The sequence below is a fragment of the Triturus cristatus genome, chromosome 4_2 (assembly GCF_964204655.1).
Source record: "Triturus cristatus chromosome 4_2, aTriCri1.1, whole genome shotgun sequence".
Lineage (NCBI taxonomy): Eukaryota > Metazoa > Chordata > Amphibia > Caudata > Salamandridae > Triturus > Triturus cristatus.
This window is the reverse complement of record NC_140586.1, coordinates 154,474,320-154,490,728: the sequence shown is the minus strand read 5'-3', so window position 1 is coordinate 154,490,728 and position 16,409 is coordinate 154,474,320. Positions and strand designations below refer to the sequence as shown.

Genomic DNA, 16,409 nt, shown 5'->3' with positions numbered 1-16,409 from the left:
CCCCCCCCCCCCGCCTCGATCGAGGGAATTCTGTGCTTTGCTGGCAAATTAAATTCGTATTTTCTTTTCTTTCATTCAGAGAACAGAAGGTATGGCAAAATGACCTTCGGACAAAACTGCAGTGGTCTGTGACCAAAGGTGATAATATGCAAGTAAAGAGGGGGCCAGAGAAAAGAATTCACGTTTTTAGAGTCTGCCAAAAAATACAGAAAAACATCGGCAGAGAAAGTGGGTGGGTAACAAAATAAGGTCCATGAGCTATAATAAACAAGAATTGGCAAAGCCAATAGGTTACGTCTGTGCGAAATCTATTGGCTTTGTCAATGTTTTTTACATGCTGCATTGCAGTTGAGCTGCTATGAACATATCTTTAAGTAAAAAGGCTTAAGGTGGGAGAACAGCAGCAATGGAAGAAATCAGTTGAAATTCCAGCATAACTGTGATATCTGAAAGCATGAGATAAAATGTAACAAGAGCTCTTCAGCAACACTAGAAATCCAGAGATTCATGAGCAATCTGTTTTAGCGAGTTAATAGACGATTGCAATTACAAGCATCAGCCAGGTCCAGTGTCACTGCTTTTTTACTTTTACAGCATATTAGTTTATATACTCTGAGAGGTTAACACTTGGCCGAGTTTCACATACAACGCGATTTCAGTGCATAACATTTAAAGTAGGTCTTATTACCTCTGTTTTAGAGTGACCATTCTTTCTTTCTAACATTATTCATGTTCACGTCAGCTACAGGCCATGCAGCCCCCTATGAGCAGATTCCCCATCTCTTGAAGGCCAGCAAGTCAAGTACCCTTGAAGCAGGGTTGTGACAAGACAGGTGCCCGAATACCTCACCATGAACAGTTTAAAAGAGAAAGGCGCTATAACTGTAACCTAAAATATGCCCCTTCACCCTTGTATGCTGCAGTGAGGCTGGAACGGCCCCGGATTAAAGAGACAAGGGGGATGGGGAATCTGGGAAACAACCGAACTGAGAGGGTGGGAGGTTAGGAGATAACAGACAGCGCTGGGGGGTGGGCAAAACTTAAAGAGTGGGAGGAGGGCGTAAGTCCAGATGGAATTCTCATCCGTAACATTTTTTTAAAGTGCCTGCTGAGGGAGTAGCCAGTGGCTAGAAGTTGTACTTGGTCCAGGCTACACGGCATGGACAGCAACGCAGAGCAGGAAGTCAAAGCAGACGATTTGCTGACCAATGAGAAGCAGGTAAATTGGAGCGATGTTGGAATCAACAAATGTTAAGTTCAGGTAAGTATTGGGCAGTTTAAGCCCCTTTTCAAGTTTTTTTCTCCTGAATATAAGAGACTTCGCATGCAAAACCTAAAAAGACTGGAACACTGCCTGCCATCTCCTGATTGCATGACAGGAGCGTGCATGCATGTTGCACTCCTCGCTGAACACCAGACTTGTGTACTTCTCTGACTGAACTTTTTGTGTTCGTTTTTAAGTAACTGAAGAGGCAAATGGATGCATCAGTTGTTCTGCTCCTCCTCAACAAGTTTTCTACTGTCTGGTGCTTACAGGCAGGCAGCGGCCACAATTAGTCTTCGCGGTTTTCTGAGCATGCTGTCCCTTCAACACCTGCTGGATATATTTTTATCCAAATTGATCGGCACTTATGAGATGTTCTTTACCCATGCAGCAAACAATACTAAAACGCTACAGTGACTGCTGGGAAGTAGTTTGTTACAGATTAGGTGAAAAAAAGCTAAGAGGTAAACATAACCTTCACCACATACTTGCAATCAGGGACAGGGGGGGAAGCAACACGAACAGGCCAGTGAGTGAAATAAAGCAACACGAACAGAAATAGTACCTGAATCACAGCGCGGTCAGACACTAATTAAACTAAATCACTTACTTGGTCCATGCTCCACACAAAACAACAGAAAGGGACATTGGTAAGCACTGGCCAATTTGACGCTAGCAAATACAAGTGACAATGAAGTCAATGAATAATAAGCAATGGGTGGGCTGCAAGCACGTTATAGTATACAAGACCCTTTCCAGCAGATGGCGCATACGTTTTCAGCAGGCAAGACTTGCACTGCCCGAACCCCTACCTACCAACGTATTCTCCTCCAACGTTCAACCAAACCTACTACCCCAACCATAGGCCCCTTTGATCAACAGACACAGGCAACTTTTTATTATCCTCTACTACTCCTTCACCGAAATCCTCACTGCACCAAAATCCAAGTAAACAAGCTACCTTGTGAAGGGTCTACAACAAAGCACATCCATAATCCCCTTCCTTCCTTAAGTTCAAACCAGTGCAATGCGCAACAAATCACATTCACTGGGTCAGTGCTATCACCCAAAGAGACACAAGCAACACCTGACATTAGCAAGCATTGGCATAGCCAATAGGTCTTGCCTTTGGGACCTTATAAGTGTTTAGCCATGCAACAGTTGATGTTGTTGCACCAAGGATATTGTGCTGCATAACTACAAGGTCCCAAAAGCGAGACCTATTTGCTATGCCAATGCTTGTTTGGCTTGCTGTGATGCAGTTTGCTGGTTGCCTGCCTCAGATGCAGTTTGATTATCATCAAGTAATTAGGTAACTTCAACTCTCCCCAAATTAGGTGAACATAATGTGTACCCTGAAGTGTCTCCTTCATACATGGTAGGAGCATCGCCTCTACGTCATGCTATAGATGCTTTTGATGCATTTGAAATTCCACATTCCGAAGACGTAACTTCCATGGACTAAAATCCTTATTTTGTGAGCATTCGATGAAAATATCACTCGATCTTTACATGCAAAATATATACAGAATCCCTGAAAATATTGCCTTTCCTATGAAATAGAAAATACAGTAAGTAATCCTGCAGAACCTCTAGATACACACTATTATCCAGAGAATGAAAACCCTTTGTTTCAGAACAATAGACAATGGAATGCTGTGGTAAAAGGGTTTTGTTGTGTGTTGAACCATTTGTGGCGTGTTGGATTTCCAGGTGTTATACATAAATCTTCCTATGCAACATTCTGTGAAACCATTGATGAAAAATATTTTCATTCTGATGGTTTGGTTCTGGGACGTAGTTCAAAATCCTTGATCTTAATAATCCATGTTATCAGAAGCAAAGGTCTTCGCAGAACGGAAGCGGAAAGAAACTGCGTGAATGTAAGAACTGTTCTCATGACGATGTTTTAATGTTCAGTAAACGTCTTGTTTATGGGTCACAGTCGACATTGAATCAATTTTCTAGCACATAAGTTACTCGTCTCATGCTTGGTTTATTGCTGTTTGCACTTGATCTGTTCTGTGTACACCTGTGTATGTAGCTATACATGTAATGCACGCTTGTATTTGTAAAAATACATGTAATGTACGCCTGCTTCATCAGAATAGGTCAAGAGGGGACCTGGAAGGGGATGCGTCACTTCCGTTAAACCGGGGGTCTTGGGGGTAACCTGTGTGATTAAAAATGCAATTTATTCCTAAAAATAAGAGGGCGGAGTAGATCACAATGTAAGCTGATGTTTAACTCCCTCCCCCCCTCCTCCGATTGGCAGATGGTACATTCCCTTGGGTCTGCCTGGCCACCTGGGCTGCTTTGATATGACGGGAATCATGTTACTTTACTTCAGAAACCTTTAATAGTGCATCACCCACAGAGCTTCTAGGAGGCTGGGTGAAATGTAAGTCATGTTAAAGTCACACAAGTAATCACTTTAGGGAAGGAAGGGCAGGAGATGTGGTAACATCCTGGGCCCCAGGGGGCAGAGAGTGAACAGGTTCGGCCTCGGAGGTGTAAAACTTGGCACTCCCGGGAGATTCCTCGATCGTGGTTTGCCCTCCAAGCGCAGGGCCTTAAGGTTTGTGCCAGGCCGGGTGAAAGAAACTGCGTGAATGTAAGATAGAGTGACAGCCAGGAACGAGAGAGAGAAATGGTGGAGAAAGAAGCAAGAGCAGCAGTGCGTGGAAGAAAAAGTTTTGTGAGAACGTCGAGGAAAGCAGGACAGCAAAAGAGAATACAAAGCGGAGATAGTGGGGTAGCAAGAAGCAAGTATTGGGGCTGGGGAAGAAAACGAGGGCATGAAAGACTGCGAGAAAGAAGGACAGGGGAGAGTAGACAGAGTGTAAGACATTCGGGAGATAGATGAGCCAGAGTATGGAGGGAGGATCGGCAATGCTGGAAGCCTGAGCCAGACGGGGGAGGCAACCCAGAATAACCGGAGACGGCGAGCTGGCGAGAGGGGAGCCACACGACAGGAGATTCACTAATGTTGATATTTCTTTCACGGGAGTGGTGCGTGCGTGTATGCGCGCGCAGTCTGCTCTTTTTCAAAGCACACACTCGTGCTTGTGGCGTACCGCTGCGCCCTCGCGCAAGCTGTATGCCGCAACGAGTATGTGCTTGGAAAAAGAGCTGTTCGACGGCTAAAGGTCCGCAGCGCATGCGCGCTGCGTAGGCGAGACCTAAAAAGCAACATGTCCTGACCAACAATCAACTACATCCTACCTTTCTAAGAAAAAGAAATAATTGACAAAGCCAACACGTTTTCCCCATCACAGCCACTGGCTTGGCAATGTTTTGTAGTCATGCTGCTTAGCAGAGAGGATGCTTTGTAGTGAGGCTAAATCGAATATATAAAGTGGTAAGAGGCCGTCGGGGCTAATGCACTTTAAAAAAAAAAAAATCTAAGTGCAGTAGCGTTGGATGCATCGTAGTCCTTTTTAGGTCGAGCCTAGAACAGCACATGTGCTGTTGCTCGACTTTTAGTAAGGGGATTTTCAAAGTGCTGCCAGCCGCTGGCCTCAAGCTTATGTGCACGTGAACGCGCGCAGCCGCCATCTGTCTTTTCTCTGTCACGGGTAATGCTTTTCGTTTTTTTTTTTTTACTTCACACATCCTTACTAAAGAACTAACTTGCATTCCCTTTCTATTTGATCGCTTTACCTTTTCAGGCCAGCAGAGAGCGCTATCAGCCCGGCTCCTCAAGAACGCAAGCATGCCTAATGTTTAGAAGCACCACTTGTTTTTGTTTCCATCTTATTTTCAGTTATGAGGACTGGCTGTATTACGCTGTTCTCTGTTATGCTGCAAATACCTCTTTGCGTGTCATTGGTGCCGAAATGGTATTCTTAAACTAATCATTTAGGACAGGCCAAGATCTATGCTAATAGGTTTAAGAAAGTGCGAGCTCTCTGTCATATTGATTGCTTCCTTCTCATTTTTGGCGGCCATAAATAACTGCTTCTATTGCACAATACCCTTATATTACAGTTTATGTTCAGGGTCAGGGGAACGACTCATTGAATACTGAGATACAAAGATTTTTCAACTCCCCAAGTAAAATAATTTGCTGGCAATAAGATACATATTGTAAGAGAAATGTGAAAATTGGCATTTTATTATTCCCATCTAAAAAAAGTGCCCTAATTGTTGCCAGTTTTATAACACTGGCAAAGCTAGCTTTTTAAAATTTGCAAAACACCCGAGGTCACTTTTTGCAGAAGGAAAATAAATGAATGCCCAAAACTGTAACTTCCAGTTCATCTTTGTAATAATTTTGCAAAAAAATCTCTGCAGAAATCTGTATTTTCTGAGCTTTAGCTACTAAACACATCCTGTAGCTCACACTTACAACAAAAAAATATCTGAAATGGTATGTTTTTGCAGGAGTTTATACTACCAAAACAAATACAGAGGGCAACTTCGTCGTTGGAATGATTGACTAATAACTATTACGAATTCGGAACTGCATTTAAAAAGCATATTTCACACCCAAATATAAATTTGGCGGGGGAAAAACGCTCTTTGAAAATGTAAATGTGCAACTGTGGGTCCGAATACAAAAAAAGCGTAGGAAAATTTGAAAACTGCTTCCACTTTTCAAGCAAATTTCTAACTTTCTAATTTTTTTAGGCTTCACAAAAGCACCCAAAAGCTTGTCCTGAAATGTAAGACTGCCACAGGCTTTCTGTAGTATTGCGGAGCATAATTTTAATCCTGGAAAATTGCCACTATGTGTAAATATTTGCATCTGAAAATCTAACGCAAATGCACCTGTGCACATGTCTTTTTTGGGGGGTTTGTTTCTCTCACAGGGAACATATTTGTTTGCTGAACAGAAACTCATTGCATATGTCCACGAGAAATATTTTCTTTTGACAGGAAATTTCTAAGGTGGGAAACAATCAGTAAGATGTGTGTGACTACCCACAAACTCACATCTAGGTACGATTTTTTAACCAACTTTTGAAGTGTAGCCTTCTAAAATGCCCAAAACCCAGCCCTTATCGATTAGCTAGTGATTGTGGCTATACAGTCATTTTGTAGAATTGCATATTCACAATGGTACTTTGTGAATGTAAAGTTCACCATTCTGGATTGTTTGAATCGTGATTTAGAATTTAGAATTTCAAAATATTTCATTTTCTGCCCTGAGGTTATACTTAGGTGCTGCGGGTGCCGAGTGGTCCTGTGTTTGTGTCACACCGTTAGAGTGTTCTGGATTTTTGGCCAATAGCACTGTGCATTATGGAACATGGAGCTGGATTTTTTACTTTATACCTATGGGCTATAAACTCCCAGCTTGCAAAATATAATTGGCTTAAAAATCAGCACTAGCTGAGGGTGTCACACTTGTCATTGTGCCACTTGGCAGCGATGTGATGTGCACAACGCTATGTGAGTTGGTCCTTTTGTGAATTGAACCATTTTTGGTATCTTAAAATGAAAAAGGACTAATTTTACAAAATTCCATCTCTATAAATGAAATTCCTACAAGGTGTACATATTTTGGAAGCATATTTTCTAAAATGTTCCCAAGGAAATTAAAAGACAATGCATGCAAAAGTACAGAGATTATAGAGACAGCTCAACCCACTCACTGTGGTGGTGCCTGTGCTGTGGAGCAAAGTAATCGCACTCCGACACATGCATGAACTTGGGGAGGAGGCAGCGGGTAGGTTTAGGCATCTAAGTGACCCACCTACCAGTATAGTAAAGTACCTTCTGATTGTCCACTATATACATTTCCTTGTGAAGTTTGTGTTTGTCCATCACATGCATTTCCTTATGAAGTTTGTGTTTGTCCACCATATGCATTTCCTTGTGAAGTTCATTGCCGCTGGATTGATAATCTTGAATGTCCAGATGGACATGGACCTTACCTAACGCTCATGGTGCCCATCGGCATGATTATGAGGGAACGTCTTATCACTAATTGCTGTCAAAAACAGGAGGTCAAGGGGATTGGAAAAATATACGCCTAATGATTACTTAAATTGGTAACACATAAGGAGTGAAGAGAAAATGTTCTGTATTGTGTCCTAAACATGTCCAATGATCCCCCCCGCACCTGAAAGAGAGCATGGATTTAACAGAGGGAGCTGCTGACCAGTTTGAGATTTCTCAGTTGACCAGCAAACTCATATGAAGGCTGCGGATGTGTGTTAATTGTGGGGAGCTTTTGGAACGCCTTCCATGTGGATTGGGTTCACCACGATGAGTCTGCATCGATCCACCTTAAAATGTCTTTTAGAAAAACACACTGGAAAAATCCTCCAACATTATCCAGAGAGGAAAATTGCGCATCAATCCAACTGTTGACTTTACCCTACCCCGCCAGCCTCTGTGAGGGCTGATGCTCACCAGTGAATCCACTTGGAGCACTGCTGCCTTTTAATGGCTACTTTTTTACCTGACCATTCTGATTGTTGGCTTTCGACATTTTTTATATTTTTAATTCAAATCTTATTTACGATTTCCATTTTTCTTCATTTGGTCTTATTTCCACAATGAAGATATTAGCGAACCACTTAAACCTGGTTTGGACCTTAAATCATTAATTTCTTTAGCTGTCTTGTTGGTTGGTGAGAAATCAAGGGGCATATTAACAATGCGGCGATAACAAATTATCGCCGCTTTTGCGGCCGTTTTCGGCCGAAAAGCAGCGATAATTTTATCGCCTTATCAGCAAAGACACGCTATCGCGCGTTTTGCTGATTTTGCTCCCGTTTCCAGCACGCCTAACTTTGCATCGCTAATGAGATGCAAAGTAGGCGTGTCTCTGGAAACAACATGGGTAAATATCACGAAGGCAGCTTCGTGATATTTACAATGCGGGGAAGAGATTATTTAAATCGCGCTAAGTATGCCTTAACGCAGGAATTTAACATCTGTTAAATTCCTGACTAAGGCATACTTAACATGGGGGTGGATTGTGTAGCTAAGACCACAGGCCCCTATTATCAAGGGTATCGCCGTTTTCCAAGGAACATCGCTGGAAAACCAGCGATGTTCCATGGAAAACATCGCCATTGCTAGGATAATTATCGCCATTGCGCTGAGCGTTGTTAATACAGCGCTAGCATGGTGATAATTATCTGCGATAGCCGGCGTTAAACATTTTAACGCTAAGAGCGGCCAGCGATAATTATCGCTGGCCGTTGATGATATGCCCCCAAATCTCTCACGTTTTCTGGGGAACACCTTGCAAGTTGGGCTGATGCTCCAATTAGTGAAACTAGCTATGTTGCTCCTTCCATTTATGCAGTACGGGAGCTCAGTCAGAGCTCTTATCTGGACTGTGACCTCTGTCTTGCTAAACTGAAGTTTCATTCTCTACACTTATACTGATTTTTCTTTTATGTACATTAAATAGAACATTTTATTTTCACCCAATAAGCGAGCTCATAACTTTTATTATTGTTTGTCTGAATGAACAGTGTTACCAATATTAGCCTTCTCTAATGGCCTATAATACGGATCGCGGTCCTAACAACATATGAATCCCATTCTTGGCAGAGCTACATCTGCTAGATACGTTCCTAAAAGAATGCATATTTCCATTTACTATTGCCCACAGTGGGTGCCCCCATTATTGCATGTGCAAGGCTTTTAAGACCTGTACCCAAACACAAACACAGCACATAAATGTGACATTCTAGAGTATTTCTGGTTGGCTTGAAATCAAGAATTACTAGTGGAAAGTGTGTTTAAAGATTTAGAAACACTTAACTCATGTCATCCAAAGAATGGTATTTTATAACTAAAAGCTGTGTAATCTTATGGACATGTCATTAGTTAAATTCTAGTAAATGTCGAACTGATGGTTCCAATCATAATGTGTTGAGTTTAGACATCCTGGGCTTTCAAAACATGCAAATAGTACAGAACCTAAAAAGTTTGCCTCACTACAGTGACTTCCAGAAGCTAAAGTTTGTTTTTTGAATTTCATGGCTACCATCAAAAGTATTACAATTATATGGCCACAGAATGTGCACCCCTGTGCCAATGTTAAACAAGCATTGGTATAGCCAATAGGTCTCACCTTTGGGACCTTATAAGTATTTAGTTATGCAGCACAATATCCTTACTGCAACAACATTAACTGTTGCATGGCTAAACACTTATAAGGTCCCAAAGACGAGACCTATTGGCTATGCCAATGCTCGTTTATAAATATTTTTAGACAGCATGGCTACAAATCAATCCTAAAGTTGGCAACACCCATGCTGTACCGCAAGAACAAAAGGCAATGGCAAGGTAAAAATTCTCAAAGTCAAGATATACTGGCGTTGTCAATGCTTTTTAAGAGTTGTCAAAACAACCATGTGATTCTGAGCAAATTCGTTAATCTTCTCATGCTTGAAAAAGATAAATATGACATTTGGCAAAAAAAATCCCATCACACAAAAAATGCAATTGTGCAAATGTCCTTGCCTTAGTGAAGATACATTTAGGAGGGGATACTATCTGTTGTCACAATTAAAATCCATTTAAAGGAGAAAGGACATTTCTAGTGCATGTGGCAGAGTAAAACGGCACCAAATGCCAAAAAGTTGAACAAGGACAACAGTATAGTAAAACATTTAATAAAAGTAGTACCTCAATCACAGCACGCTCAGCGGAAGGACAGCAACGGAAGGACAGCAATCAAGCTTAAACAATCAGTACTTGATCCACATGCTCCAGTGACAATGAAACAATGAATGTTAAGCAATGGATCGGTTACAAGACCCTTGATTACAATATCTTGAGCATGCGTTGTTGCAGGCGAGACCCAATAATGAAAAAGCAAAGCTACAACTGCGCCATTAGCATGCATTTGCCAACAATATTCCGAACAACTCAATTTGATGTTCGTCAGAGTACATAAACTATGCCACTAGCTGTAACGGCCCGCCTAATCTTAATCAGGCCTGCAGAGGGGAACGCAGTTCTCAAACTCAGCCATATTTCATATCAACATTATGCTCCAAACACGCAATGACAGAAAAAGATAGCAAGGGCTGTACTAGATATAGTCAACTCTTCAATGAGTGGTTTCTGAACTTCACCAAACAACGTCCTATTAGGTGCCGTCCTTTTATCCTTTCGACTTGAAGCGATTTAAACTCAACTTTTAGATGATGACCTCTCCAAATAAGTCTCCTCTAGATCACTGGTATATGTCCAAATGCCTCAACTGCGTCCCTAATACCTTCAGAGCACAAAACCAACAACATCATGCTCCTCTCTCTAGTCTTCTCCACTTAAATTCTGTACTCCTATGCAAATCACTTTCTTTTATGTGCTTTTCACAACTTCTCACAAAAACGATACTCAGAAGTAAGCCAAAGAGAAGTATTAGGAGGTATGCAAAGCCTGGACATTTGCTTTTCTTATGTTGGTCACAATAAAAGTCACAGGACCACCCTTCAGGATTTTAACATCTTTGAAAAACCCGAAGGTGCTTCTACTTGACCAACAAAATCTCAAATCACACAGCATAGTACAATCACAATCCCTAATCGGCAAGTCACTACTAATGATCATATGTGAATGACACCTCTAGCCAATATGGCAAGCCCACAGCACATATTACAGTTTGTCTTTAGGTAGGGCTTCATACTGAACTTGTCATTGCTAAGAAATGTAAATAAAAGGTGTCACTATCACCCAAGTGTACTAGTATTATATTTGGTTTACAAAACAATTAAAAATACACAATAGTCATTGCTCCTAAACAGTCCAATTTTTTTTTATTTTACAGATTTGTATAAGGTCTTCAATCATCCTTTAGCTGTACGATAACTAAACTCAGCTAGCTGTACCTTACACTCATTGGAATCAACCTCTTTCTGCATTAAAGTAATGCATAATCTGCAATAACTGCTTGCAGACAAATAAATATGATCCAATGCACTGGTGAAGCAGTAGCAGAGTCTGCATAGGATTCTGAATATTTTCAGTACAAGTATGTTAACATCACAGCCCTAAAGATTAATGGAAACAAACATTGGCAAAGCCAGTAAATCTGGATTTCATTTCTGGGCACATGGGCAGATGTGCATGCACAAACTGCATACATGCATGTCACTATAGTTTTTAGGTCTCGCCTGACCCAGCGCATGCGCTGGTCTGGCGAGACTTATTGAGAGGGCTCCAAAAAGTGCTACCAGGCCAGCCTAGAGCTACAGTGCATGTGCGCACGCGCCGCTTTTACCGTGATTACTTTCACTTTGATGTTTGAGCAGGGCCGCTTGGCATGGCCAATAGGTCTCGCTTTTGGGACCTTATAAGTATTTAGCTACACAACTGTTGCATGGCTAAACACTTATAAGGTCCCAAAGGCGAGACCTATTGGCTATGCCAATGCTTGTTCTAAAGTGTGACTGGATGGTTGGGAGCAGCGTGCAGTTAAGCAATGTCAGGGGGAGCAGCCAGGAAGGGACAGAAAAAATGGAAGGAGAAACAAAGAGCAGGGAAGCAAAGATGTGTGAGAGGACATTTGGGAGGATAGTTGTAGGGAAGCGAGCTCAGAGGTAGAGACAGGGGAGCAATAAATGGCTATGTGGGCAGGAGGAAAGACTAGAGGGAAACAATGCTGGGGAAGATGAAGCAATATAGCAGAAAGGGGGAGTAGGAGAAGCTGAAGAGATAATGGGCAAAGGTGAGTGGACAGTACCAGAGAAGAAGCAATGTCATTGGACAGAGTGCAGAAGGGTCATCTGGAAAGAGAATGGAAACCAAGTAGGGGCAGTCACCCATTGCACTGTTGGAATTCCTTCTGTTTTACCCACTGCTGCTCTGGAATAGAATGCCTATTTCACTGGGAAAAGGAACAGGACAGCTACATTTCAGTGAGTATGTTTTCAGCATGTGGCCATATTAGATGGGTTTAAACAGATTACTTCATAATGGAAATGCACTGTCCTTGGGTGTAGCAGCATGAAGCAATTTCCCAGGGATGATTAGGCAATGGTGGGGATGGTGGAGAACAAAAAAAGGGATGGCACAAGGAATGATAGAGGAGGAAACATCAGGAACCTCCACAATATTTGTGCTGTATGTTAATGGTGCCCCTGACAATTCAGCTGTGCCACAAAAGCACAAATAAATTCTAATTAGACGCAGTGGGTCAGTATGGGGTGCATCTCTGTGCAGCCATGAATATTTTATTAGTGTCCTTGTCACTTTTTTTTTTGTTTTTGCTTCGTCGCAATGCTGGTTTGGTTTTTCCTTTTTATTTTTCTTTCACAGCAAGTGCCCTGGTCCCACCTGGGGTACCCAGCAGCCTTATTTTTCATTGGGAACCGTAAGAACAGCCCCAAGGATCCCGCAACCCCAACTGGTTCCCCAATGCAAACACCTCTTGCCCCCCTCAGACAAGGGGGGGGAGCAACGCACCAGGAAAAAAGTTCTTCTTACAGGTCTCATTCAATAATGACCAACCCTGGAGAGATGGGGGCACCCCGGAGGGACAATAAAAGGTACCGAGAGGGGGTGCCACGTACGCCCCCACCACAAAAGGGACCTACACTTGTGCCAACCCCCGGGCCCTGACCGACGAGGATATATTTTTTTTTTATAGAAATTACAGTGGAGCTCAACACGCTCTTTTTTGTTGTTTAAAGTCAGCATCTTTGAGGATGCATCTCTCAGGCCCTGTTGGGCCAGTTTTCTTCATCTTGGGCTTATTTTGATCCTGGTTGCCAGGCCTAGTCACAGGAGCATTTCCATCAGGCCTCCTTGCCTCTCAAAGGGCGCACTTGCAGGGAGCTGGATTTTATGGCTCTCTGTGCCAGCCTTTTAATTAAACTTTTAACTGATCTGCTATTATTTGATGTGGTGGCTGGTCTCGATTGTTCTTTAGTTTCTTTAAAAATATGTACTTTTTCTTTATGAAATCCATGTATTATGTTTTGCTTTTTATAATTGATGTGTTATGTTTGCAAAACATCAAAGCAACCTTATTTACCACATTGGTGGATTTTCAGCGGCAGGCGTGGAGGCGACTGGCCATGTAAAACTAAAATAAAATACACATACATTCCACATGCCTTTCCATAAAGTTAGATAAATTATAATTTAACCATCATGCTTGCACTCAATAGACTTTCACGGCAGGCCTAATCCTACATATCAATATATACATACACATGCAGTCAACTTGTAAGCTTACATACTTCGTTTGTATAGTATATTCTGCCACAGTTCTGCCCGCAGGTATGTCATCGACCCACCACCCTTGGATGGTCAAGGGGTGGTGGATTTAAGTTGCAAATCAGTCTGTGAGACAAACTGCGAGGGTATGTTAGATATATCCGTCACCCCTAGGCTGAACATGAGCTCCCAGCAAGTACATTTCCAGTCTATCCCGGTCTTATGCCATCTCAATACTGCAGTGTGGAGCTGAAGGTAAGGGTGCAGGTGTTGCCTGCAGGTGGGACTTACATAACTTAGTGCCTAGCAAGTTGGTGGGGTCAGGTAATCCTAATTGGGTAGTTTACGCTTGCCTCTTCACCGATGCACCCTCGCTGGATAAAAGGATCAGTCCCTCACACCACGTCATTGCCTGCCTCCTTGCTCACCAACTGTCTCTACTGCTTCATTACTAGATGTCAGTTAGCCGGTCGGCTAATGCCTAATTTGCTGGCATAGAACGGTACAGAAACCCAATAGATGGGGTTTACGGGAACGCATGTTGGTTTAGTACCTCATTAGCAACATAGGGGGGCTGGGGTGCTTCCACAGTGATGCATGACAGGGGATATCCACCATACATTGCAAGAGTCAGTTAAAGTACATTTAGTTGTTAGTCTGTACCTGAAAGACTGTTCATGCAGGTCTGCTTTGTAACAGAAACATTTAGGGGCATATGTACAAAGTAGTGGTGAGGCGTTAGCAGTCATGGCTTAACGGGTCACTCTGCCACTTCAGGAATGCATGGCTGCACTACATTTACAAGAATATGGTGCAGCCTTGCGTTTCCCCCTGCACAGGAGCTACACTTAGCTGCCTAGCACCAACGCAGGCACCCTTGCACCACTGTACAAGGGTGTCTGTGTGCAGGGGAAGATTGTTCAAGTGTAGGAAGCTGTCCCTAAATGCTGTTTTGTCCCTTCTGTGTGCTGCTTAATGCAGCACACATGGAAGTTACAAAATATCTTTTTTTTTTTTAAAGATTGTTTATGTGCAGGAAGGAACACCTTCCTACACAAACAATCCAAGGCGTTTTGCTTTTTCCATGTGTGCTTCACAAGGCAGCACACATAGAAAAAGCAAAAGTGAGGCGAAAAAGCATTTCTCCTTGTTTCGCCAAGTTAAGATCAGGTTTTCCCTGGTCTTGATTTTGACTTAGTCTCCTATTTATGTCACCCTAGTAAATAAGGGGCAGCGTCAAATTCACAATGGGTGTTGCGGTGGAACACCCACTGCAACACCCATTGCCCTCCCCTTTCATGCTAAGCATAGCGTGAAAGGGGGTCTTTCACACTTTCACCGTGCTAAGCCACATCAAGTGGCTAAACGCTGCCTTGCAATACCAATCACCACAGGAACATCCTAAAATGTGACATTCCCATGGCGATGGGGGCTTGTACATATACCCCTTAGTTTGCTGCATGACACAAAGCCACCAAAGTGAGAACAATTTAATTGTAAGGGATGGTTGTGGAAATTAAATTCAAGTTGGACACAAGCATATATTGCACTGAAAAATGTATGATACACAGGAGGAATTGCTGGAGAGAACATACAAATCCGGTATCAACACTTGAAACCTTATAGCAATACATGTTGGTAGTGTAAGTGAACCACGGTTCTTGAGCGGAGGATGTATGATGAGGCACACCTATTTTTATAGACACAACACAATCACCACCGCTGAGCATCAACCAAGACGAACGCCCTCACACACACCTCTTTTATACAGAAACCCGTTTCCATGACACTGACTCAAAGGCGTCACTTTACACGTGTATTTAAACACGTATTTTATCTATCACATCCACATCTGTGAATGTATCATTCCCTCTCCTCTTCAAAGCCAAACATCCAGCTCACAGCGCCCATTCCACTGCATGCAACGATTTAAATATTCCCCGTCTCTCCACACGACATCGCTTCTATACAATTATGACAAGTGTGTCAGCTTGAGGGTACGAGTGACACCGGCAGCCCTTGGACCTCTCCGTTAGCAGAAGAGAGAACAAAAGTGACTACTTTTTACAAATCCGAAAACTTCCCATGTGTAATGTTTTTTGATTCCTCACCATTTCCCCCATCATTCACACCGAAATTATGGCCCTTGTGCATAACTCCCAACCACCAATGACCACACTCGAAGGACAGCCACCTTTATTTGACTCCTAAGTGGCCTACCCCCTCCCACCAAGCGTTGGCTGCTCTTCGCTCCCCTCCTCACCGGGTAGGCGGTGCCGGGCATGGGGGATCGGTACATGCCCTGTCCTGGAGCGGGGCCCATGCGCACTGGGGCCCCAGCGGTCCCTGACCCCAAGGCCGCGCCAGCACCTCCACTTGGAGGCGCCGCCTGGAAGCCAGCTCGAGCCGCCATCTTCTCGGTCGGCAGCACAATGAAGCGGAACCGGAAGTGACGTGTAGGGCCGCCTTGTCAGGTCGACGGAGAGAGGCAGAAACGAGAGAAGAACCATAGAGAAAGAGACGGAGGCTAATAGAACAGCTGCAGAGTTCCTGGTTCCTAGTTGCCGTCATAGACGTCTTACAGAATAACAATTGGCTGTCGTCTAGAAAAGGCGTTTGCGTGTGGGAAACTATGGAAAAACTAAAAATTGCTTTTTAAAGTCAATATTTTTTATCGCTTAAGCAAGAGAGGTATATTAGGACATATTGAAAAATAATATTTCAAATATATACATATGTTTCATGTGCCTAACATAAAGAGTGATGAAAATCCATTCATTTTTCATTTTTATACCACGAGTGATTTTTCATTTATGAGGACAATTTCATTACAAGATGGGTGCGAATTTCTCAACTCCACTCCTCAGTTATTCGTTGTCTTCACGGGTTAAGATTTGATCTGACGATGGGATTTGGAATACCAGGACTTGAAAGTCATCACTACATATTCTTGTTTAATGTAAAACTTCCTTGCTATTGAGAGGAAAGGTTAAATTCAATCAAG

General features: G+C 42.8%; 1 protein-coding gene across 1 annotated transcript in view; it reads right to left on the bottom strand.

Moving 5' to 3' along the window:
* SMARCD1 (SWI/SNF related BAF chromatin remodeling complex subunit D1) overlaps positions 1-15,888 on the bottom strand; it is a 96,848-nt gene extending 80,960 nt beyond the window's left edge. The window contains exon 1 of the mRNA XM_085600878.1: positions 15,669-15,888. Within this exon, the coding sequence (XP_085457004.1) occupies positions 15,669-15,818 (150 nt within the window). The 5' untranslated portion in view covers positions 15,819-15,888. The remainder of the gene's footprint in view (positions 1-15,668) is intronic.
* Between the last annotated feature and the right edge of the window lie 521 nt (positions 15,889-16,409).